At 43.9% G+C, this 24,883-nt stretch overlaps 2 protein-coding genes across 6 annotated transcripts; one reads left to right on the plus strand and one right to left on the minus strand.

The window, feature by feature from the left end:
• The first annotated feature begins 514 nt into the window (after window positions 1-514).
• IKBKB (inhibitor of nuclear factor kappa B kinase subunit beta) lies at window positions 515-11,062 on the plus strand. Its single transcript, XM_041424871.1, has 21 exons — window positions 515-720; window positions 793-887; window positions 1,594-1,711; window positions 2,467-2,536; window positions 2,929-3,017; window positions 3,474-3,563; window positions 3,921-4,045; window positions 4,368-4,475; window positions 4,772-4,901; window positions 5,344-5,538; window positions 5,780-5,894; window positions 6,227-6,350; window positions 6,622-6,773; window positions 6,887-6,948; window positions 7,418-7,527; window positions 7,783-7,832; window positions 8,328-8,427; window positions 8,581-8,728; window positions 8,923-9,050; window positions 9,739-9,829; window positions 10,350-11,062. The coding sequence occupies exons 1-21, from the start codon at window positions 616-618 to the stop codon at window positions 10,416-10,418; spliced, it is 2,274 nt and encodes a 757-aa protein (XP_041280805.1). The 5' UTR covers window positions 515-615; the 3' UTR covers window positions 10,419-11,062.
• A 97-nt stretch (window positions 11,063-11,159) lies between these two features.
• VDAC3 (voltage dependent anion channel 3) lies at window positions 11,160-24,883 on the minus strand. Of its 5 annotated transcripts, none has more exons than XM_041424872.1 (10): window positions 24,831-24,883; window positions 22,120-22,191; window positions 21,181-21,230; window positions 21,120-21,122; window positions 16,894-17,046; window positions 15,826-15,878; window positions 14,325-14,552; window positions 13,340-13,490; window positions 12,404-12,461; window positions 11,160-11,648 (listed from the first exon to the last, which is right to left on the minus strand). In XM_041424872.1, the coding sequence occupies exons 2-10, from the start codon at window positions 22,184-22,186 to the stop codon at window positions 11,557-11,559; spliced, it is 855 nt and encodes a 284-aa protein (XP_041280806.1). In that variant the 5' UTR covers window positions 22,187-22,191; window positions 24,831-24,883; the 3' UTR covers window positions 11,160-11,556. The 5 variants fall into 5 exon arrangements, with proteins under 5 accessions (XP_041280806.1, XP_041280807.1, XP_041280808.1 ...); XM_041424873.1 differs by lacking the exon at window positions 24,831-24,883 and adding an exon at window positions 24,496-24,819; XM_041424874.1 differs by lacking the exon at window positions 24,831-24,883 and adding an exon at window positions 23,451-23,472.

Below are 24,883 nucleotides of genomic sequence, written 5' to 3' on the forward strand. Positions count from 1 at the left end.
TCAGTAGTTTTGTCATTGGGGTTTTTTTTGTTGTTTGTCTGTTTTAGAATTTGTTCAAAGCAAAAGGCACAAATAGTCCAGTTTCTAAAGCAGAACCAGGAGTACAGCGGGATAATTTAGGATGCGATTTCTCATCATCAGCCTGCAAAAAGAGGGGACTTAAGAGGGGACTTTAGAGTTGTGGCAGATCTTGGAGCGCACTTTCCACCCCCGTAACGTTGTGCGCCCTTGCAGTGCCATTAAAGTGCATTAAATCACCTCACACCAGCCAGCCCGGGAGGACGAAGCATCCAACCCAGATGCAATGCCCAGAACAGCGCTTTGTCTGGGGCGGCGCGGGCGAGAAACCAAACGCTGCGTTCCGGATTGGCCAATTTTAGAGATGCTGTGGGAAGAAGAAGAAGAAGAAGCCGGTAACTCTGCGATTTTACTTACACAGCCCGCGAGCTGCTCTCTGGTGTCATGCCGAGCCCCGGCCTGGCGGCGGTCGCGGCTCGCCGCTCCGAGCGGGGCGGCCCCGGGCGGGCCGAGCGCCGGCCCCGCGCGTCCCCTCAGAGGGCGGCGCTCGCTCCGGAGCCGGAAGCGCAGGTCCCGCGGAGCGGAGCCGGGCCCGCCATGAGCCGCCCGCCCGCGCTGCAGGCGCTGACCTGCGGGCCCTGGGAGATGCGGGAGCGCCTGGGCACCGGCGGTTTCGGCAACGTCATCCGCTGGCACAACAAGGTAGGCGGCGGCCGGGCCCGCGGCGCCCCGGCTCGGGACCCGCGCTCAGCCCAACCCGTACTGTGCCCACAGGAAACCGGCGAGCAGGTGGCCATCAAGCAGTGCCGGCAGGAGCTGAGCCCGCGCAACCGCGACCGCTGGGCGCTGGAAATACAGATCATGAAGAGGTGAGGCGCGGCGGCGGTGCCCGCGGGCCGAGCCCGGTGCCCGCTTGTGGGGACGCGTGGCGGAGGCGGCCGCGGAGCGCGCGTCTGACGGGAGGGCGCTGAGGGACGTGTGGGGGAGAGAGGCTTTGGGCCGCCGGCCGCCCAGGGATCCCCTTCCGGGAGGTGCCGGCGGCAAGTGCCTGGAAGTTCACGCCTAAGAAAACTCCACGTTGTGCTGCGTGAGACTCTTGGGTCTCGCAGTGCCGTCTTCGGCTCGTGTGCCGTGCCCTCAGACACTGCTGGGTGTGTGAGGGCACTCAGCTACCTAGCCGCTGCCATGCCTGATTTAATGTCTGTCTGGGGCAGTCCCTTGGGGTGTTGGATGAACATTTTTGGGTTTAGTGCTCTCAGACCCCAACTCTGATTGGAGTTTGGGTCTTTTCTGGACGGTGGCAACACTTGTCTTGCGCTCCTTTGCAAGGCTTGCTGCTGTTCCTTCTGGGCCGATCTGTGATGCGTGTGTTGGAGAAACACACTGGCTTGCACGTGAAAAGCCAGGAGTTGGAATGAATCTAGATCCGTCAAAGATGCAAATCTTTAGAATTCACTGATTTAGTTTCTAAAAGGATTTGTGACCATGTGGGACTTCAGGTGATGACCAGGAGCATGTGAGCCTGTATAGCAGTTGCAGAGCATCGTGTGTACTTGGCTAATTCTTGTTCCGCAGGCTGAACCATCCCAATGTGGTGGCTGCCCGCGATGTCCCCGAAGGGATGCAGAAGCTGGCACCAAATGATTTGCCATTGTTGGCCATGGAGTACTGCCAAGGTGGAGACCTCCGCAAGGTGAGGTCCCTGGGGTGGTAGCCAAGGAATGGATCAGCTTCTGATCTTATCCTAGGTTTTCTGCTGAAGTTTTCCCTTAAAGCCTTTGCTTTCACATCCTTATGCTTCCTAATTCTAGTCATGGCATCAAAAGGTGGCTTGGTCCTTGATATTATGTTCAGCTTTTGAAGATGTGTTTTGCAAAACTCTTTTTATTTTTTTGGATGTAAGTGACACTGTGAGGAGTTTGCACATAAAGAATGAGGGCAGGTGTAAGGGATGTGCAACAATACCTGAGCATGGCCAAGACCATTGTAGGGCAGGTGCATCTGTAGGCTGTACCCTTCCTGAAAGTGATTAACTCCTGTCTGTCATAGGAAGAAATAACACATGATAGTTCTAATCCTAAGGCTTTTCTGACCTTTGCTATAATCTGCCCATAGCTAAAACACAGACCTTAGGCCTGAGATTGGAGTTGATACTGGCAGGCACAGGGGAAATGGCAAAGAGGGATGGAACAAACAGAAGGAGGAGAATGGGATGACAGTGACTCCTTTCACCTGCTCGTTTATCCTCCCATTAAATTAAACCAAGGCTGCTTTAATTACGAAGCTGTAATTGCTGCTACCACAGGTCACAGTCCATGGAGTTTTGTGCTTCTGGAGAATTTAATTGCTGTTGCTGAAATTTCTTGCATCCCTGAGAATTTGTGGGACTGTGGGGCCTCACTCAGGATAGAGGAGGGAAAGACTGCATTCTGTGTTGCTTACTTGCAGTACCTGAACCAGCTGGAGAATTGCTGTGGCTTGCGGGAAGAAGCTATTCTTATCTTGTTATCTGACATTGGTAAGTGGTAGCAGTACCTTCATAGTTGTCTGAGCCATGGAAACCCTTTTAGTCCTGAGTCTACTCCAAATATGCAGCAGTGACCTTAGTGACTCCATTTTAGACTGACCTTTTCTTATCTTGACCATCTACCAAAAGTGTTGGGAGTCTGGGGAGGTCCTTGCCTACAGGAATCTAGCCAGCATTACTACAGTTTAAAGGAAGGATGTGAGGGAACACCCAGAGAGAGAACTCAGTTGTGTCCAGAGTTCTATGATGCTAACTTTACACCTTACATTTAGTGTTTGATTGTACAAGGTTTGATGCTTATTACTAGATAGAGGTGAATCCTTACTGAGCTCATGCTAGGTACTGTTATTATGCTCTTACAATTGGCTTTGTCTGTGTCTCAGCTTCTGCTCTCAGATACCTTCATGAGAACAGGATCATCCACAGAGACTTGAAACCAGAGAACATTGTGCTGCAGCAAGGAGAACAAAGGGTAAGCAGGAAGCAGTTGTCTCTGCCTGCACAGTCAAGTAAGCTTACCAGGAACATGCATGTGCTTCATGGTCCCTCTGCAAGAGCACTCAGCCCAGGGTAACACCTGTCTCAGGTCACTGTGTCAGATGAATGGTATTCTGTGTGCAGCTGAGACATTGTATTAGACATCTGTTAACACCTGAAATTGTGACTTTCAGCTATTAAGGAAAGAGCCAGACTGTACTGATTGACCTAAGACTGGAAGGAGCTAGACTCATAGCTGCTAAGTGTGCTGTGACACCTTCAAATTCATTGTGGTTTTAGGAATCTACAGTAGCCTCCTGTTTCTACTTCTGTCTCTTCACTGGCACCTTTCTGGTATAGCTTTGAAGAGCTGAACCTTTTCTTTCTGCTGTATGATCTGCTTTTAACAGGACTTCAGTCTAGCATTCTTATTCTCTGTTGTGTGTTTCAGTTAATACACAAAATCATTGACCTTGGTTATGCTAAGGAGTTGGATCAGGGTAGCCTATGCACATCCTTTGTTGGGACTCTGCAGTACCTGGTAAGAATGGAATTCAGCCAGAAGAGCAGCTGCTGCTTTCTAGTGGGGTAGAATTAACTGTTATCAAGCTTTGGGCTGGGGTTAAGTACTTGTGTGGTATGTGGTGTGTTTGTGGTGCTGAAGCTAGCAAAGGTGACTGCTTTTTTGCTGATAGTGGCTTTTCTGCTAGTTGCTTCTGTTATAAATAAGCAGGAGTGCCTGTAACCAGGAATGCTGCTCACTCCGAGAGGGTCTCAAAGCATGTGTGAGGCAGCATTCAGCAATGTCTTTAATCATTTCTACCAATGTTAATGAGATGTTAAGGGATAGAGAAAGCTCAGAGCTGGGTGGCTTTGTCTCATGTGTGTAAACTGTCAGGCTCCAGAGCTGCTGGAGCAGCAGAAGTATACGGTGACAGTGGATTACTGGAGCTTTGGCACGCTTGCCTTCGAGTGCATTACAGGCTTCCGACCGTTCCTACCCAACTGGCAGCCAGTGCAATGGTGAGTGAACCATGGCTGGGTGCTGAGTGGGCATGTGTGACTGTCCTGTTTACAAGAAGTGTGGTCCCTTGATGCTGAGGGTAATATCCCTATGTTCCTTGCCCTTATGGAAACTGACCCCCTTACAGGAGTTTGACCCACCTGGGCAAGGTCAGTATTCCTGATACTTGCCCTGTGGGATGAGGGCTGACTCCTGCAGGGCAGATAACAGAAACCAAAGTGGCATCTGTATTATGTCTGCCAAGAGCAGCTTTAAGAGCCTACTAACTTGCAGGATGGGAAAGGCAGGCAATTGTTTCACCATTGTGCTTGCTTACATTAGGCATGCAAAAGTGCGACAGAAGAGTGAGCTGGATATTGTTGTTTCAGAGGACTTGTCTGGAGAAGTCAAGTTTTCTAGCAGTCTGCCCTGCCCGAACAATCTGAACAGGTGAGCACTAGAAATTGCTGTGCTGAGATAAACTGATTCTTCTGCAAAAGGACCAAGATTGTGTTATCTATAATATTGTGTTAATCTGTAAATAAGTTGAGTGCGTGACACAGGCAGTACTATTGTCACTTGTCAGACTTGTCACTTATCAGTCTTGGTTTCTGCCTTCTAAACACTGCATTTGTGACAGGGAGAAGTGAGGGGTGAGTTTTGTTAGTTCTCCTACACAGAACAGGCCATATGGTTACTGGAAATGCACTTTCACCTCTTCTGATCTCCTGTTTTTTATTGCTCAGTGTTTTGTCTGGGAGGCTGGAGAAATGGCTGCAGCTCATGTTAATGTGGCACCCACGTCAGAGAGGTACAGATCCTACGTACGGACCCAATGGGTGCTTCAAAGCTTTGGATGACATTTTGAACTTGAAGGTGAGCAATGGGTCCATACTGCCCTGAAAAGTTTTCCAGAGAGCAGTTGCCTGTAGTCTGTGAGAGGAGAGTCACAGACTTAGGAGGATGAGTGAGAAACTCATAGAACTGTCTTCTGACTGTTAGTGACAGGTGCCCTCCTCTTCCTTCTTTGAGGACAAATACTGCCTGAGCTTGTTAGGAGTAGTGAATAGCTTCTGTGCATGCTTGGCTCAATATTCTGATAGAGGATTTTACAGCTGAAGGTATTTAGTTGCTGTGTGACCTCTCACTTGATGGAGGACAAGAACTTTGCCATAATGTGAGGAAGTAACTGCAGAGTGACTGTCTGCCAAGTGCTTTGAGCAGTTTTTTGGTGGTCATTGTCTCAGTCCCTCAATCTCTGCTCTAACATGAGCAATGTATCTTCAGCCTTTCTCATGCCATGCTAATCTTCTTGTAGTTGCTTCATGTTTTGAACATGGTTACGGGAACTGTGCACACCTACCCTGTGACAGAGGAAGAGACTCTGCAGAGTGTGAAGGCCAGGATTCAGTCAGATACAGGAATTCCAGAACAAGACCAGGAACTGCTGCAGGAAGCAGGACTTGCACTGTTTTCTCAGAAGTTGGTCACTAAACATACAGCTGATAGCAAGGTGAGTCTGGATACTCCCTTTCTTGCTTTTGAGTGAATCAGAAGACTCTGCTCTCACTTTGGGATCACAGGGCTTGGCATGCTTTTGCCATGGTGACCTCACAGACCTAACAGCCATTGTAGCACAGGCACCCTGTTGCCTTTGGTGTTCTGAGTTTAGCTGAGGAGGACTGTTCTGTTTACTGTGTTACCAAGGCTTGCTTTTCCAGAGAAAACCCAGTTTGGTCTTTTGTCTTCTGCAGGTGAATGATACTGCAGCTGCAGACACAGACCTTCTCTTCCTCTTTGACAACAAGAAGGTTTCCTATGAGGCTCAGGTGGCCTTGCGTCCTCATCCAGAAAGTGTTGACTGCATCCGTAAGGACTTTCTCTGGCATGAATGTGATGGGGGGTCTGTGTTGAGAGCAGTGTCTGTGTTCTGTGTCATGTACAAAGAGCAGAGGGAGCTTTTGCATCAAGAAGGAGTAAAATGGTCTGTCATTCATTCCATTTATCAGAACAGCTGAAAAAAGGAAGTGTTTGATTTTGATATGCTGGGGGAACTGCACAGGGGTTATCCAGCTCTGGGCTTTGCAGGCAGTAACATGCCCCTCAAAGGAGCAGTATTTTGGTCTGGTTTGTGATAACACAACTTTCCAGCTTCATGTTGATATGCACATTTCCCTTTTCCCCACCTCCTCTGTTTCCAGTCCAGGATCCAAAGAAGAACCTCCACTTTTTCCAGCTGAGGAAGGTGTGGGGTCAGATCTGGCACACAATCCGGATGCTGAAGGAGGACTGTAACCGGCTTCAGCAGGGGCAGCGAGCAGCCATGTACGGTGGCTTTTCTCTAAAACACTTATTTCTGTCTCTAAAATACTTGTCTCTTTCTTGTGCTCTGGTGAAAGGGAAGACACAAATGGGGAATGCTGGAATGGGGAAACCCATGACTGGATCTGTAAGCAATTAATGAAAAGCTGAGGGTCAGCCCTTTGGCACAGCTGCATTTGTCCTCGCTGCTATCTCAAGTGTCTGCTTTGGATGTAAGTGGAATCCTGGTGGATTTTTATTTTTGGAGGCTAATGGGACCTTCTTGTCCATGCAGGATGAATCTGTTGCGTTACAACAGCACCCTCTCGAAGATGAAGAATTCAATGGCCTCCCTTTCTCAGCAGCTGAAAGCAAAGCTGGACTTCTTTAAAACAAGCATCCAGATCGATCTGGAAAAGTATAAAGAGCAGATTGAATTTGGAATTAGTGAGTATAGCATCTGGCAAACAGATCTTTTCATGCCTCTTATCCTCACAAAAGCACTTACCCCTTTCTCTGTGAACATGAGAAAGCCAGTCACTCTTCTTTGATTCCTGTAGCTTCTGAGAAGCTGCTGTTTGCCTGGAAAGAGATGGAGCAAGCTGTGGAACTTTGTGGGCGGGTATGTTTCTAAATCTATCTGCTTATCATAAAGAAAAAGAGGCTTGTTTTTATTATTCCTCCCCTCTTCCCCCTTTTTCTTCATTGTCCCTGCCTTAAATAGAAACTCCTTGTGTTTGGACTGATTCCACATTTCACATTGCCTTGGTTTGTGTGGCACCATTTTTGTCCATTACTGGTACTACATGCATGAAGCTTATTCTGTTGTGAGGCTTAGGGGGAAAAGTGAGATCTTGGGGAAACCCCAAAAATATCTTGGAAGTTGTTTTATCTAAGAGCACCGACCTAATTTCCTTGAATTGAAGTGACTCATATTCTCATTTGTCTTTGGCCAAGGCTGCTGTTTGTGTCTTGCAAACAGCAATAAATATGTGTTTAGAAATATGAATGAGAAAGGAAGAACCAATGTGAAGTGGTAGTGTGTCTAACTCTGAGACTGTTCTGTTGCTTATGTTCTACCCTGCTTTCAGGAGGATGATGTGGACCAGTTAGTGAAGAGGATGATGGCCCTGCAGACAGACATTGTGGACCTGCAGAGAAGCCCACTAGGTCGTAAACAAGGAGGAACACTAGAGGATTTGTGAGTTGAACTGCCTTGAGCTTCAGATGCAGGAGTGTTTCTAGCTAAGCTTGCTGACTACAGGACAATGAAAGGGCTGTTAGTTCCACCCAAATTATGGGGGACTGGGATGACTTTAACACTAAAGATGGCTTTTGACTCATCTGTCATTGGTCTGAAGTGGCAGACAGGTATAGAAAAGATCTGAGTTCTCAAACTATCTGTTCTTAATTTTGGTTCTTTGGAAATCCTTTTTTTCCTGCTTTTTTATTCCAGAGAAGAACAAGCCAGAGAGCTGTACCGAAGACTGAGAGAGAAGCCAAGAGGTAAAAGATCCTTTAGCTCAGGGTCAGCTTGCTTTGTGTGGACAGTAACTTTGGAGATGTAGCAGTGGTCATTGAGAAAACAATCTGCCTTTAGGCCTGCCCAGATACTAGCAACACCTGGGCTTTTTTTCAAGGGGGGAGTCAGGGAGTCATTTTCACACTAGGCCAGCCTTCCTTTCTTGGTGCTTTGCAAGCTGTTCTCAAAACTCCTCTGGAGCTCTTCTCAGAGCAGGCTGTTGCCACAAGCATATGCTGCTGTTTCTGTGTAGGAAGGATAAAAGACATGGCTGTGCCTTTGATGCAGCCCCAGCTCTCCTTTTCAACTTTTTTTTGTAATTTTGAAGAAGGTGGCCAAAATTCAGTGTAATTCATCCCACTCAAACTTGCATATCCTGAACTTTGGATGCTTCAGCATTGAAGCAGTAGTGGAAACAAGCCACTGAGAATTTTCTCACTGTGTCCTGCCTTTCTGTGTAATACTGACTGTCATTCCAGATCAGAGGACAAGTGGTGACAGCCAGGAAATAGTACGACTGCTCCTCCAGGCAATCCAGACCTTTGAAAAAAAAGTTCGAGTCATTTATGCTCAGCTCAGGTGAGTTTTGTGGATTTATTCAGAGTTGAGAGAAGGTTTAAAACTCAATGCATACAGCTAATGAGATCTTACAGGAAATAAGTAACTTCAGGAATGTTCTCCTACTGCAGTGGCCCACATGTGGTCTGATTAGTTTTTTTGCTTTTTTAATAGCAAAACTGTAGTTTGCAAACAGAAGGCATTGGAATTGTTCCCCAGAGTGGAGAAAGTGATGGCTCTGATGAGTGAAGATGAGGAAACAGTTGTTAGGCTTCAGGAGAAACGACAGAAAGAACTGTGGAACTTGCTGAAAATTGCTTGTGTAAGTAAAAGAATAACTCCACTTTAACCCAAGAATATGGTTTGTAGCATAGATTACTGAAATAATAGTAACTTGAGTGTGTCCTATGGTTATTTTGAATTCGTATTAAAGACAGATTCCAGGTTGTCTCATACTCCTGGCTGCTGAAAACTAGTGGAAATAACTGGACACTGAATATTCTGTGTTTTCTTCAGAGTAAAGTACGTGGTCCTGTAACTGGCAGTCCAGAGAGCATGAACACATCACGTCTTGGTAGCTCGGGTCAGCTGCTGCTGCAGCTCCCTTCTGGAACATACAATTTATCAGACTCTGTAAGGAAAAGGTGAGGCAAAGTCTGGAGCTGCTAATGTCAGCACTGCAAAGCTGGGCTTCCTGCTTTATGAAATAATGGCACACAGGGTTTCTCATGTTTTACACTTTGTGTTCAGCTTGTATTCTCAGCAGTCTTGGTGATTTCTGGGGCTTGCAGATCTTTACAAAAAACAGGGCATCATGCATAGCTTCACTTCCCCCTGCTTCAGTAATAATGGGGTTTTTTTTGTTTTCTTCCTTTAATCTGAGATGGTTGGGCTCATTTGGAAGTACAACAGCAAGAGCTGTTGAAGCATTGCCATGTGAGGTCATGGTAGCTGAGCTGTGTCCTTGAGGAGACTGCTGTAGCCAAGCTCGTGTAGTTCTGGCTTCCTTAAATGAACTGGCTCACCACTTGGAATGAGACACCTTGGTTTGTTTGTTTGCATTTTGCTCCATCCCTAAGTTTATAGGCTTTTTCTCTAGCAAGAGTGGTTCCACATAAGAACCCAGTCCCATCCTGGAATAAATTTCCTTTCCTCTGTGTAGTAACTCAGGGGCTGCCACCAACTTTTCAAGTTGCAGCATGAATTACAGGCCTGTGACCTGACTGACTGCAGTGTTCTGCAGCATATCTGCCAGAAATATTTCATGATGATAGAGGCAGCATCTCTTTAAACTGTCATAGTAATTAATAGTGTAATAATTGCCCCTTTCAGTGAGGAGCTACTGCTGGAATCCCGGAAACTTTGTAGCCAACTAGAAAATGTGATGCATGACACAATGAAGGATCAAGAGCAGAGTTTCTTGGTAATGTATTCATTCTTCTATAAATGGACTGGGCAAGTGCATGGCTTCAAAGTTCTGCTTCTGCAACGCCACCACTAATACAGCTAATTGAAATCTGCAATTTACTCCTGGGCAAGGGGAGAGCAGGAGCTGCAGAGACAGGAAGGACCTGTTCCCTCATAATTTGTTCACTGGCATATTCTGCTTGCCAGGACTGGGAGCCTTGTGCTGGGAACTTGTGCTGAACAGTAAAGGATGGGGCAAAGCACTTGGTGCAAAACTGCATGCAAATTTAACATCATTGGGTGGCAGTATAGTGGTGGGCAGGGATGCTTTATTAATGATGCAGAATATTAAAAAGATTGTAAAATACTAGAGTGCAAGTGTTAGGTGTTTCCTTGATAGCAGTCACATGGCTCATCATGAAATTATATTGACCAACTTGTTTACAGTAAATTTTTTTCAAGTCTTTAACATGCTTTGCCTTTATTCTAGAGAAATTGCTAGCTTAGAGTTGAGCTGAACTTCATTTATTCTTCAGGCTCTAGACTGGAGCTGGCTGCAGCTTCAGGTGGGAGAAACAAACAGTCCAGGACAAACGGAGATGTAAAATCACTTTGGATGCCTCTGAAGCCATGCTGCTTTGGGAAGCCAACTGTGAAAAGCTGCTGCCTCTGAGAAGGGAATATCAACTGCCTTCTTCTACTGTCACCAACTGCTTCTGTGATACACATGGCCTAGCTTTTAGTATCCACTTCTCAAGACACTTTTTCACAAAGATCCAGTAGGGAATGCCTGTTCTTAACTGCTTGGAAAATGTTCTTAATTGTGCCTTAAGACAGCAGATACTCTGTCCTGATAAATCTTCCCTTAGGCATCACCACCTGTGGCTGTTTTGCTGCATTTTGGGTTTTCTAATGAACAATGGATGTATACCCAGTCACTGGTAGATGTCACCTTCCTAATGAACTGTGAACTTAATTTCTTAACTTTGCTGATTTGCACTTTTTTTCTTTAAGTGTAATGGTTGTACTTACCTAATACTTGTTTCCTGTATGGGAACGAAATTATCTAAAACATGTAAACTTTTGGTTTGCTCTTTTTGATGCGCTCAATAACACTTTAATGGAAAAAGCTGCTTTCACTGTGCAGGTCTCTAAAACATGAGAGGTGTAAGAATGTTATCCTAGAAACTACAGCAGAAGGAAATCTTCAGTGTACAGGTATCTTGTAACAAAGCATTTGCAGATTATCTATTAACCATGCTTAAAGCTGCATGGCAAGAAAAAAAAATACCAAAAAACCCAGCTGGATGGAAACTTTGTGAGAGTCAACACATGTCAACCTTGTGTTCTGACCACGACCAATTTATTTCATTCTGATGTAACCCCAAATTTCCACTACAGCACAGAGACCTCCTTTTATAAAAGGCTGTGAAGTATAGGACATGCAAAATGCAATACAATAGTGGGGAGAGGTTGGATTTTCTTCTGTTTTTTTTGAAACAGATTTAAAATACAGGAAACTGAAATGTGGCACAAACATCACAACTTCCATGCATGCCTTCATGTGTCTTCCTTTGTTGTGCTGGCACACTCTGGACTTCAGCATTGGGTTAAAGTCATTCTTGGGAAGAGTAGAAAGTTCACACTTCTTCAAATTTCAGAGTAATATTAAGGCTGAAATGCACGGGGTACACTTTTCCTTCATCTTCCAGAGCACCACCAGTTGTTTTACTTAAAGCTGCGTTAAACTTCCAGCTCAAATCCCAGCCCGAGTTTGTGACCTCCAGCACTGAAATTCTTGCCATCAATCAAGCCTGAGAGGGTCAGCTTTACACCTGTAAAAGCAAGCCATGAGAACCATCACACACTCAGTGTCAGCTTTACACTTACAAAAGCAAGCCATGAGAACCATCACACACTCAGTGTCAGCTTTACACTTACAAAAGCAAGCCATGAGAACCATCACACACTCAGTGTCAGCTTTACACCTGTAAAAGCAAGTCATGAGAACCATCACACTCTCAGAGTGTCAGCTTTACACCCACAAAAGCAAGTCATGAGAACCATCACTCAGTGTCAGCTTTACACCCACAAAAGCAAGTCATGAGAACCATCACTCAGTGTCAGCTTTACACCCACAAAAGCAAGTCATGAGAACCATCACTCAGTGTCAGCTTTACACCCACAAAAGCAAGTCATGAGAACCATCACTCAGTGTCAGCTTTACACCCACAAAAGCAAGTCATGAGAACCATCACACACTCAGTGTCAGCTTTACACCTACAAAAGCAGGTCCTGAGAACCATCACACACTCTCAGTGTCAGCTTTACACCCACAAAAACAAGTCCTGAGAACCATCACACACTGAGGTGCCTGGACAGTGCTCTCTGCCTCAGGTACCTGACCTCACTAACGTGGCTGAGTTCCCACAGGAACTTGTGTACACAGACACCCTTTACTTCTGAGTCTGTGTAAAGACTCCTAGCTCCTCTGTTCATCTGTTCTCTTCTTAAACAGAATTAAAGCAGTGAATTAAACCATAGTGTAGCACTTAACACTATTTGCTCATTTGCAGTGAGAATTACTTACCAGGTCGGAGGGCATGAGTGTAACCAATTCCAATGAGGCTGGCATTGTTCACTTTAGCCTACAAGACAAAAAAAAATCACAGTATTTATAAACTGAAGACTTAGGTATTCATACAGAAGTGTCCCAGTGCCCTGAGAAGGGGCCTTATGCACTAACACTCTTCAGCTACTTGTAGACCAACCTCTATTAGAAGCATGTTCCAATCTTTTCCTTTTCTCAGGAGTTTCCATCTTAAGCAAATGGGAGTCCTACAGAGAATGCCATGCTGATCACTGCCTCCTCTGTTATGTCTTTATTTCCTTTAAAGAGCTACTTACTACAGTTCCTCAGAGTCTGTTCACCTCGCTCAGGAATGATTTTTTTCTTGCAATGAGCAAGAAATTAATGAATATGCACTCCCCTTTTTGCATTACTATTGTTTTGAGCTCTTTACAATAGCATTTCTCATCTTTAATTTTGGTTCAGTGGCCCTGGAACTAATTGTTGTTTTGACACATAAATGCTTGTTACTTCAGTTCTCAGTATTAAAACACTCACATGTCAGCTGACTTTCAAGGGTTAACTTACTTGGGAAGGGCTGTAAGCTCAGCTGAACTCCCACCATTGTAACCACAATAAGGTTTTACATTATGGATTTCAGAATTAAAAATACACTGCATCCTTTTATTACCTTTTAAAATACATTTTTCAGCACACCATTCCAAGCATACTAGTTGGACTATTTCACTATGGACAAATTATATTTAGGACTTCTTTTGCCCAATAATTTCACAGATGGGATGTGTGAGGTCACAATTTAAATTTGAGCCACAACAGAAGCCACAGTTTGCAATCTACCATACTTCCTCAGTAACTAGCTAAAGCAACTGCTTCATAACACGAAATTTCAGTATTTATGGCAGCTTGAAATACTCATTTCTGTAACAAAATTCTTACCACAACAGAAGTCTTGTCATCCACCTGGTACTTCCCAGCAATACCAAAACGTGTGTTGTTACTGCCAGCAGTCCATGCAAGATTGACTGATGTCTCAACCTTACTAGTAACCTTCTGATAAATAGAGCCACCAAACTCAGTGCCATCATTCCTGTTTGTAACAGATGCAAGTATGTTTAGTAACTCCTTAGATTTTCCCTTCCCCACAATCATTTGATCATTATCTCCTAAACTGAACCAGGAGATCCAATACTTCCCTGAGCTGGAGCTGGCAGACTGCTGCTCGTATTTTTTTACACAAAACATGTTTTGCTTTGCAGAATGGAACAGGACTTTCCAACAGCCAGAGACCTACAGGTTGAGGTTCTGACAAAAAAAAAAACAACAACCCACCCAGATAAGTGACAGTGGTCACTGCCACTGTGCAGTGACACACAAAGGAGACTTCAGTTATGGGAATAAGACTGAAAACCATGTTGCTGCATTACAATTGTTTAAATACATCATCCTCAAAGCATCTCAGGCCATCTGAATGCCAAGACTAGAGCTGTGCAGGGATGACAGCTGGAAACAAACACAGTGCTACACCTGCCTTTGTGCTTCATCTTGGCCATTCCTGAGGGAGGAACTTTCTGATGAAGAGGGGGAGAAGGTACAGTAGTTTAATTGAAGGCTTTTTTGTCTCGTGCCATTACATTAGTTAAAGCTCACAGCTTTTAATTACAAATTATCATAAAGGGCCTTTACATCACCATCTCAGATATACAAAGCCCAAAATTATTCTGAAACAAGGTGTCGAGACAGCCAAGAGATGGGAAGTTGCCCCTGTTTCAGTTGTACTGGAAATGAAAACACTGAATATAAATTAATTGGAAACAAATCAGCATCCCCTTCCCTTCACCCACCTTTGACCTAAGGCCGTTACTGCTAACCATCCCTACAGTTTGGCTCCTCTGATGTTTTTCTAGGCTCAGGTAATACTTACACATTAGTGTGCAGCTGAAAGTCTCCTGCCTTATATCCCAAGGCAAAGTTAGTTTGTGAAATCTTATATTTGGCTGTATCATAAGCCATCTGGTAGCCAGCAAGCCAACCTTCATAGCCCACCACTGCCCAGCCATAAACAGTTGGTCCAGAGAAATCAATGTCTACGTTGCAGCCTACGTGTACATAATCTCTTTTGTAGGTGGTCTTCAACTTGCCACTCTTCTTCCTGCAGAAACATGCAGTTTTACCCACAGTAATACACAAGAATGTAATATTTGTATTTTTTATTCCAATATGTATGTTTCTCGAGGCCAGTTAATGAAACTGCTGTGCTCCCTACTCAAAACTGAACAGCTGCTGAAGAGGGTACAGGATAAGGATAATTCTGTGTATATTCACCTGGTGCCACTTTTCCCCCCACCACCTCAAACTCCACACAATCCTCAAGAAGAAAGAAAGATAATATTGTTTCTCCTTAATGCTTTAAAAGCCATCTGGTTTCAATTTTTTTTCTCTCTGTGAGTGTAATGCATTATGGCATCATCAGTTTATTTCAGGAGCATCCATACACCTGCAGCAAAGGCTGTCTTTCAATGAATTCCTGCCTGTTTGGTTCTCTCCACTGTTCCCTCTTTGTGCTTTTTTTTGCTTTTCTTTCTTCACTGCTGTGTACCAGTCTCCAGCAAAACCAGATTTCTTCATCCTCCAGACATCATCCACCTAAGTCTGCCTTTTTCTGGCCCTCTTGTGATACCTCTTCCTCTCTCCAGTGTGTGTCTCTGTTGATTTTGCTACCAATTCAAACACAACTAGGACAAAACTTCACCACCTCTTTCATTCTCCCCCCACCCTCCTTTCTCTTCCACTCAAGACATGGCAGAACACTTGTGCTGCTGCCTGTAGCTCACACCTAGGCCTGGGGTCTCATTTTTGACTATGCTTCTAATTCCTCATATCCAAGGAGTATTTCAAACTCAAGAGTCTTCTGACAGGCTCTCCCCATCAATACATTAGTACCAGTCCTTATTTGCAAAGCAGTCTCAATCTTTGTGCATTATTCAGACATAAACACCCCTCCTTTGCTCTACTACTTACTAAATTAAAGTACAAGAGAATTGAGAAAGTCAACTAAGTGCTATTCCACTGCCCATTCTACCTCCTCATTCAATTGTGCACATCTGGCCAAAAGCATCAGCAAAAACAAAAAAAAAAAAATTGGTTTACTGACTTGACAGCCTTAGGACTGTCAAGAACATGAAGACCTAGTTGTTTAACTAGAGAGTTAGAGGTTAGTACCTACTGCAAAACAATACATTTGCCACTGGCCAAAAAGCTGAAGAATGCTTTCAAGCAGAACTTATCCTTCTGAGTTAAGTATTAGCCAGTGACTGCAGAATCTTCTCCAATAAATGCTGAACTTTTACACAATGAACGAAGTATTTTTAAAAGTTATGGGAAATTCTAGAAGTCTGTAGATAAAGGTAATAGAAAATGTTTACCCTGTGTTTGGTACAAATGTAGTGTCAAGAACCACCTTCAAGCCTTCAGCCAACTGCAAAGAAAAACACACATCTGCTGAAAAATCAGTTGAAATATAATTTCTTATATTCCACTACTAGAACTCTATTCCTGTCTAAAGAGAAAACAACATAGAACTATAATGTCTCCCTCATTATTTACAATGAAATCAGAAGATGCTGCATGATGAAGGATGGAAAGAGGACTTTTTCTGTGCCCTTTAACAGCACAGACTTTGTACAAACTTCCTGTTTTTACATACAGCAAGTTGACAGATCTAGTGCTGACAACAAGAAAATTATTCACAGAATAATGACAGAAAGAAAACTACTCAAGTCATGTTTCCTTATTCTTTATAGCAAAAACAGCTCAGAAATCTCTCTCATAATCCACAGATACTCTGTTGAGACACAGTCCTTCTTTCCAGGCAAAGCACATACCCATCTCACTTTCCCCCACCTAGACAGCACTTTCCATTTTAAAGCACATGTGAAAGTACAAACATGAATGGCCATACATGGCAGATGGCACTACAGAATTTTTACTATCTTTGGCATCATTACCTTATACTTGAAGCATTAAGTGAAAGGCATAAAACTGTTGATGTCAAAAATGTGTTTTGAGAGTGCTGCATGCTAGCAACCCTTTGTGTAAGCAGTGCCAAGCTGCAAACATTCATCTTTCTCTTCAACCTTACAAAATATATTCAATCTCAAGGCAGCCAAACTTGAATTCTTATACATTAAAGCATTTAAAATTATGAGACCTGCCTTTGGTTTCTCTGCCTGGCTGCAGCAGTGACAGTTCTACACAGTTAGGTTCATTCAACTAGCTAGGTAACTCCACACACCTGTAACTGCAGTAACTGCACCCCCAAATCATTACCTAGCACCCCCCACTCCCAGCCTGTGTGTTCTGCAAATCCATCTAACCTCTTTTAACACTCCAGCTACTTTTGTGCAATTTTCATTCTCCAGTGTTTTCTGTTCATCTCAATACTGTCTCATACCAGATGCAGAAACATTTCCAAAGTATCTACTTGGTCTTACTTGATTCTCGACACAAACTTCTGTTCCCAATGTGTTGTCTGTGTTCCACTTCTGAGTGAATGTAAGTCCATGGCATTTCTCCTTGTATTTGGTCTCTAGACTGCCTGAAGCCTTGCCTGTGTCCGTGTTGGAACAACCGGTTGCAGTGAATTCCTGTCAAGAGCAAATATCACAGAATCACCAAAGAGTCTGAGCTGGGAGGGAGCCACAAGGATCATGGGTCCAACTCTTATGGAGATCAAAGCCACAACCTTGGTGTTACTGGCACCGTGCTCTAATCAACTGAGCTAATCACAGGGTCATGTTTTAGCATTCTTTATATTTAATTACATTCAGTTTTTCCACTTGTCAAGTGCCAGCACTCACACCCTTAGGCCTTTTGACAGAACCCTCAAAATCATCATCCTCCTCTTCCCTATCCCCACCTAAAACAATTTCTTTTGTGTCACAAAATGCTACTCCTTCTGGCATTTCTGTTCTGAATATTTCTTTTACTGAGGTGTACTGACAGAGCCTTGGAACTTGCCTGGGTTGGCAAAAGCAGTGTTACACAAAGACCTGACACCTTCACTCACTTCTCAGCATGGGGGTTTGATTACTTGCTATCCCCCATCTTAACTTTACCACACTTTTTCCCAAGCTTATGCATCAGAAAGTCCTTTTTCTGACTTCCACTGCCAAAGTAGCAGTTGTTTCAATGCTCCACAATTTGTTCTGTGCCTTCACGTGACTTTGGGATACAAAGCTGTATATATTCCTGGATTTTTCTTCACAATAACCTCTAATTCCCTTTATCATCTTACTAGAACTGTCCCAATTGTGGATGAAAAAGCACTTGCTGCAGTCCTGGAAATCTGCTCCCCCTTAGGAAAAGCAATCCTACATAAAGTTAGGTGAATAGGAAAAAGAAACAAAGTCTTTTCTCACATTTCTCTGAACATCTTGTATGTTTCTGCATTTTAATAATTTCCCCCCTCCCCATGTTTCAGCAGTGACAATGTTTTCTGGAGAACTGATGCTTTTTGACTGTTGCACCCTAACATTGTGGCTCCCCCTACCATTTATGCTATTGTCATTTACTCTTCATACACTGTGGTGATGACTTTAGTACCTCCCCCCACAACTTCTCTCTCATTCCTTCAGCCAGTAACTCCACTTCAGAAGTTAAGTCACCCTTCACAAGGCACCTTCAAACTGCAGACCTTTTCTCCTTTATCAGAAAGTAACCTGACCTGAGCACCTGGATATCTCTCTGTCAGGCTGCTCCTTCACTCAGCAGTGCAATGCAAGCAACCACTTTGAATTTTGTGTAACATGGATTTTGTAATATGCTGTTCAGTCAATTCTTCACACACCAGAGCTTCCTGTTATTTTAGAGGACTTGAAATCTCAATACACATCTCTCCTGGAATAGCTCAAGAGGCAGTCTGCTCAGTGTTTCATGCACAGCTGAGGATTAAGCAGTGAACAGGCACATTGCCACAGTAGTAAGCTCAAGATGTATGAGTTAGGCTTTAAGAAGTGTCTGAGAACTGCTCTTATTTGTTATCCTCAGCTCTCCAATATCTCCCTTGAAGGAAGATAAATAATCTGTCACTATATTTACAAGTTTTGTCTCTCTGGAAGTTTAAGTATTGAAAGATACAGTGCTTAAGAGACAGCAGGATCCATTTCCAACATATCCAAGCTTTGGGACCCTGACTTTCCATATCCTTCTCATTCCAGGATTGTGCTCCTGGATGTATATTACATTGACAATTCTGGACTTTGCAGAGCATACAAGGATACAAAGACTGTCTTTAAATGGTTGTGAAGTGCTAGGGAGACAGATCACATTCCTTACACACAGTTTGGGGTGGTGAGGGATGCTGCTGGGGCAGGAGGAGACACTTAGCATAATGCACTACTGCAACAGCACAGCAGTTATTCTAACACATCTAGCCAGCTACCAAAACATGTGACAGAAGCCAGGATGTGTTAAGACTACTTTAAGACATAATTTCCATACAGTGTTTAATGTCATTTCCACAAATTCAGTGTAAAGACGTGGCAAACCTGCATCAGAATTCAGGAGTAACTTCTAATCTTTGAACAGGAAACTGATTAAAAAAGCTTGATTTCTTTCTCAGATCAAGTAAAGGACAGATTGTGAACATTAGTCTCAAAGCCAAAGGAAATAAAAACCCCTGCATTGTCCTATGATCAAAAGCCAAAGCATGTTTTCAGGCATCAAGAACTCAATCTGCTTCTGGAAGCAGACACCACAGAGACAGAACTCTGCTGCCATCAGTCTTTACCTGTGGAAACCAGAACATCTCACCAATCCATAATTTCTTGAAGTTTTTGTAGCTGAAAACTCAAACTCATTCTGACTCCATTGTCACACACCAGTCTGCATCAGCAGTTAAGCACAGCTTCTCATTGTCCATCTAGTTCATGGTGCCCAGCATCTACAGGAATGCCATGCACTGAGTAGGCAAAACCACTTGCAATCTATGAAACAGATACCATCAACACACACTATCACTGTGGTTTTTTAAGTCCATGGGAAAAACACCCAAACATTTGTGTTGTAACAATCTGAGGCACTATTAGTACCCATGTATGAATTAGATCTCATGCTTTGTTCCTAAATTCATCTCCATCCCCAAAACTCTGTTATTATTGCATCAGAATCACTACCAAGCTCAAAACCTGCAGCAAGAGACAACTGTACCAATACCACATCTGTCTTGTTTCCCCTCTTGCTGTTTTTACAGTGTTCTTGCTGTGGATTGTTGGACAAAGATTGCAAATGGCTTTACATACATGGATCACACAGCAGACCTAGGGCTATGGACACAAACTGTATAACATGAATAACAACACAACTAAAAACAACTCAACAGTTTACAAATGACTTAGTATGCAGCACAGAAAGCCTTGTCAGACAAAGCAATAAAGAGCCAACATGTCAAAACAGCCACCATTCTTACCAACTGGATAAACATCCCAAGAAAATTGCATGGAAAAGAAAAAGCCCATTTTAGAACTTAATACAGTTGTTCATGTTCCATCACAATCAAAAGACAGCAAAATTAACTATTAGCATTTTGTTTCCAGCTAGGAAAACTGCCTATCAAGAGATGTCAGATGTCAATGGCAGCCAGAGTATGGAGAGCACCCAGTTCCTGGTGCACAATGCAAAAGCCCAACTGAGCAGAATACAGTAATACAGAAGTAAGGACTTACACCTTTTGCAAGATAAGAATGCAAGAGAAGGAGGGAGCTCAGGCAAATATGGTTACAAAGCAGGCTGAGAAGCAACCTGTCTTACCAATCAGACAGCACTGAGTGGTAGGTAAGACAGGCAGAACTCAGAGTCAGTGTAAGAAAAATGTTATCTAGCACATAATGTATGCCTGTGGTTAAAGATCAAAATTATGACACCCATTCCTAGTTTTGCCAGCCCTCCTGTGAAATTGTGAGGAAGCTTCACTTCTCCATCATTAAAATGGGGATCACTGGCTATTCTTGTTACTTGGAATGCTAAAGCCTACTTAAGCTCTCAAATTCTACATACAGGATACTGCAGGACTGTTTTCAGTTTTAATTAAATCTTGAATTGTAAGCACAGTGGAAATGAGTGAAAACACAGTTAATTAAACTCCAGTGCTTACTTGTCCCTTGACCTTTGGATAGAAGTCCCTCTGGACTAAAATTCCTCTGAAAACTAGCAACTGCAGGAAAAGTCAGTTGCATTCATAAGTAGAAATGTGAGCTGTGTAAGGTGAAGAGACTCATGTCTGGGATGTGTCAATGGAACAGGCAGGAAAGTAACAAAAAAGTGAATGAAAATTCTTGCATGCCACAGGAGAAAAAGTACTGCTTGTAAGGTGAAGAGACTCATGTTTGGGACAGGCAGAAAAGTAACAAAAAAGTGAATGAAAATTCTTGCATGCCACAGGAGAAAAAGTACTGCTATATCAGCTTCATACTATTGTAGAAATATCAGCTATGAGTTTAAAAATAAGAAATAAAAGAGACAAGCAACACCTGCTAGCAAGTTGTAACACTTGTTACCAACTCAGGAATTTGTCCTTCCATTGCTATGCTGGTGGTGTTTAAAGTCCCCAATACTTACCGTATCAGCTTCACACTATTGTAGAAATATCTCAGCTATGAATTTTAAAACGAGAAATGAAAGAGACAAGCAACACCTGCTAGCAAGTTGTAACACTTGTTACCAACTCAGGAATTTGTCCTTCCATTGCTATGCTGGTGGTGTTTAAAGTCCCCAATACTTACCACCCCACTGGAAGACTTGGTCTTCAACTCTAACTTGACCATTCCAAATCCTGAAAATAAAATAGCACACAGCATCTGTTTCACTGAAAGATACAAACAAGGCTTATTTCCAACACACTCAAAGTATGCCAGGTAGGGTACACTGACCTGAAACAGTTTTCATGTTTAAACAGTTGTTGAACATATTGAGGGTTATGAGAAGAATGATTGAAGGATTTCTGACAACTCAGAGTATGTTGCTTCATAATTTATAATCATAACAGACACCAACCATCAGGTATCTCCACCTTCTGTAGCCACCTGCAGTCTGGGACCCATCAATACAATTCTGATTTATTTAGTTTACATTTTATTTCTGATTTCAGAGCAGGAAATTTTTCTTCTTCTCCACTCCAAAAAAAAAGTTTCAACTTACTTTAATCAGTGCCATATACAGAAGTGCTACTGCTTTCTTCCTTTTCTGTCTGCTCTGAATCTAGGGAAATATCTGGCCCTTGCACTAAGTAGAAAAGCTTGAAGTAACTGACTCTAAAGCAGGGAACTTGAGGTGATTTTTAGCAAAGCCTGAACTCCAGGGTGGGAGAGAGCAGACCACAGTGCATTTTAGTTTTATGTAGCATATGGATTTGGGATACAAATGAAATCTTTACTGCACACAAACTCAGATTCCAAAAAAAAAAAAAAAATCAACATTTTTCAGTACTGTTTCCAGAAAAGGGACAAATGCAAATATTGTGAAAATATGCACTCCAGCTTTAACAACAGGCTATTCTGATTGACATAAAGGTCACTCTTCCTCAGGAACCTGTTTACTGCCACACATGCTCCAGGGCTCTGCTGTATGAGGGAATCTCTGAGGTACTCGTGTCCTGACAGGCATTTTCAAGATGCCTAAGGAAAAACCATGAAAGGTGATCAAACCATCCTCATCTTACTTACCATATCCCTTGTTGAAAACATCCCTGGCAGACTTTCCCAAGTCACAGTATGACGGTGGAACAGCCATTGGATCTGAAACACAAGGGAAGCTCTAAGAACCTTAGCTGGAACAGCATCAAATGTAAACTACAGCCAAAGCATTAATAAACATCTATGATTAGTAGTCTCTGAGTACATCACCAATTCAGAACTGCCAGATCTTTGAAGAATGTTCATCAAAATCATCCTTGCATCATTGCTGCTTTGTCCAAAACAAGCTTTGATTCAAAGAATTTATGAAAGCCAATCCATTATTTAGAATCACTGAACCCCAGCTATTACACTCCACTACATATGCTGGCCTCACAGTCTTACACTGCAAAAATAACTCATGGGAGCCTTACTGCTCTTCTGATAATGAGGAAACATTGCTTTTGTGATAGCAAAAGCAATGGTATCACATTTTTTGGACCCATTCTGAAAGGGACCTCAAGTGACAAACAAGGCCAACACTTAACAATTCCAAAGGAAAACAGATGTCACTTCCATCTGCACTTGTAACTTCATAGAAAGCTTTTTCAGAGATGTGGAAAATATGAAAGAGATCTCTGTATACTGTCCAGTAGCCATCAGTGAGCAAAAACTAAATTTGCTAATAGGGGTACACTTCCTAATATTGTTACAACTACAGGGGAGAACACAGCTCAAAAGGATGGGCATGTAATAGTGCAGTGCAGATGATACATTTTATTAGTCACCACAATTTAGGGATTTTGCATCAAAAAACCCACAGTAAAGAGGTAGGCAAACTCTTCCCCAGTGGAAAATTAGTCTTCCTCCTCTAAAATAAGCTTGCATAAATGTAAAGGCACACCTGCTCCAGAAGAGAAAAGGTATAAAAGATGGTATAAAAGGAATAAAAGATGCTCCTTTCATTAGATTTTAAGAACAACTCTTTCCATGCCTACTGCTGATGCATTTGTTTGTATTTTTCTCTGCAACACCCAACATCAGAAATCCCTGATCCCCCATTTTTTTATACCAAACTGAAAGACTAATCTTAAAAGCAATGATGTGAACAAGACATGTGGAAGTACTTAAGCTATCACTTGTCTTCCACCATTTTAGCTGCTTACTGGTGTACTCAGTTTCCCTGCTGCAAATGCAACACTACTGTCCTGCTTTTCAGACAGCCAGCCCTTCCTAAAATGAAGCACTTGGGCAATTTACACAGCATAGCTTACAAGCACTCTTTGTTCAGTGATTTAATAACTAACCTGCAGGGTGTATCTAGGCTTGGTGGTCCTTGTGTGCTCCTTCCAACTCTGGATATTCTATAGTTCCATACATACCTGTGGTTTAGGAGATCTGGAGCCCATGGAATGATTACAGAACACTCCATGATCATGGATTTGTAGCTGGCCTCCAAACCACATAACCCAAAAGCTTCATAATGGTTCCACCCTGGGAGCTGGGACTGATTTAGAGCTTGAAAGAGATCAGTCTATTCTAACTCTAAAATTACACTGAGATTTTTACATCAAACAAGAGCTTAAATAATAACCCCTCACTCCAGTTTCTGAAAACATGCCATGCCTCTATCTTTCATGCTCAAGTCTGTGGACACTCTGGCTTTAGAGAGACAAAAACCGTGCTTGGCACTCTTGGGGCTCCCCACAGCAGCTTCACTGCAGACACCTGAAGTAAAGGAGGACCTCACCATCCTGTTCAGCATATTCTCAACCTAAATGCCACCTTTTTGGATGACAATCTCTCGTGTTTACACCTCATTTTAATGAGACATCTGGAAAATCAGAAGCCTGTTCACTCTCTTTACACTATGCAGCTGTATCCTCTAAGTGTTTAAATGTTTATATTAAATTTTATGCAAGCATTTAGACAGTATTAAGAGATTCTCATACTGAAACACACCAATTCCTTGCTAACAACAAGCAGCTCTACTTGCACAACACACTTATCTACAACAATTGAGGTTTCACAGCTCTTAACATTAAATTTCAATCAACCAGATGCCATGGCAACAGCTGACGGAGCGGGGAAAAGAACCACAAGAATACACGCGTCGGTCCGTGGAATAAACGCAAAAAAACCAAAACCAACCGAAAAAAATAAAATAAAATAAAATAAAATAAAATAAAATAAAATAAAATAAAATATCCTTGCACAAGAAACATCCGTGAGGGCGGTCCCGCGTTTCCTGAGGGACGCGGCCTTGCCCGCGACCTCCGCCACGCACCTCTGGCGGCGGAGCCGGCGGGGCGGCGGCTGCGCGGCCCCGGGAGCGCGAGCGCGGCCCCCGCCCCGCCGCCGCCCGCGTTACGCAACGGGTAACGGAGCGGGCGCGCTCCGCGCCGCTTCCCCTCCCTGCCGAAATACCGGCGCCGTGGGAACGCTCGCCCGCAGCCGCCTCATGGGTCCGTGCCTCCCGGCCGAGAAAGTGGAGCAACTTAGCCAGACCGCCCGGTCTCGGAGAGAGAGGCGGCCCGCGGGCCGGGCCTGCCCTTAGGGCAGCCCGCGGGCGAGGAATTGCCGCCGGAGCCAGCGGCCGGCGCCCCCTCGGGCCTCACGTCCAGCCCCGCCGCCGCAAGGTGACTCGGGGGACGCCCGCCTCGCCGAGGCCCAGAGGGCAGCACCGGGCTCCAGCGGGACAGCGCGGCGAGGCCCGGCCCCACCCGGCCCGGCCCCGACCCCCGCCGCGGGCCCGGCGCTACCTGCCGCCCGCGCTGCCTCCGGTACGGCTCTCGGCGCCCCCACGTCCGCATGC

Source organism: Onychostruthus taczanowskii, unplaced genomic scaffold (genome assembly GCF_017590055.1).
Source record: "Onychostruthus taczanowskii isolate IOZ18803 unplaced genomic scaffold, ASM1759005v1 scaffold84, whole genome shotgun sequence".
Taxonomy (NCBI): domain Eukaryota; kingdom Metazoa; phylum Chordata; class Aves; order Passeriformes; family Passeridae; genus Onychostruthus; species Onychostruthus taczanowskii.

Coding starts and splice junctions, on each gene's coding strand:
- VDAC3 (XM_041424872.1), bottom strand. CDS start 22,186: ATGGCTGTTCCACCGTCATACTGTGACTTGGGAAAGTCTGCCAGGGAT. Junction 21,231..22,119: donor TGTTTTCAACAAGGGATATG/GTAAGTAAGATG, acceptor TTTTATTTTCAG/GATTTGGAATGGTCAAGTTA. Junction 11,649..12,403: donor CACTCATGCCCTCCGACCTG/GTAAGTAATTCT, acceptor TTGCTTTTACAG/GTGTAAAGCTGACCCTCTCA.
- IKBKB (XM_041424871.1), top strand. CDS start 616: ATGAGCCGCCCGCCCGCGCTGCAGGCGCTGACCTGCGGGCCCTGGGAG. Junction 6,774..6,886: donor GCAGATTGAATTTGGAATTA/GTGAGTATAGCA, acceptor TGATTCCTGTAG/CTTCTGAGAAGCTGCTGTTT. Junction 9,051..9,738: donor TCAGACTCTGTAAGGAAAAG/GTGAGGCAAAGT, acceptor TGCCCCTTTCAG/TGAGGAGCTACTGCTGGAAT.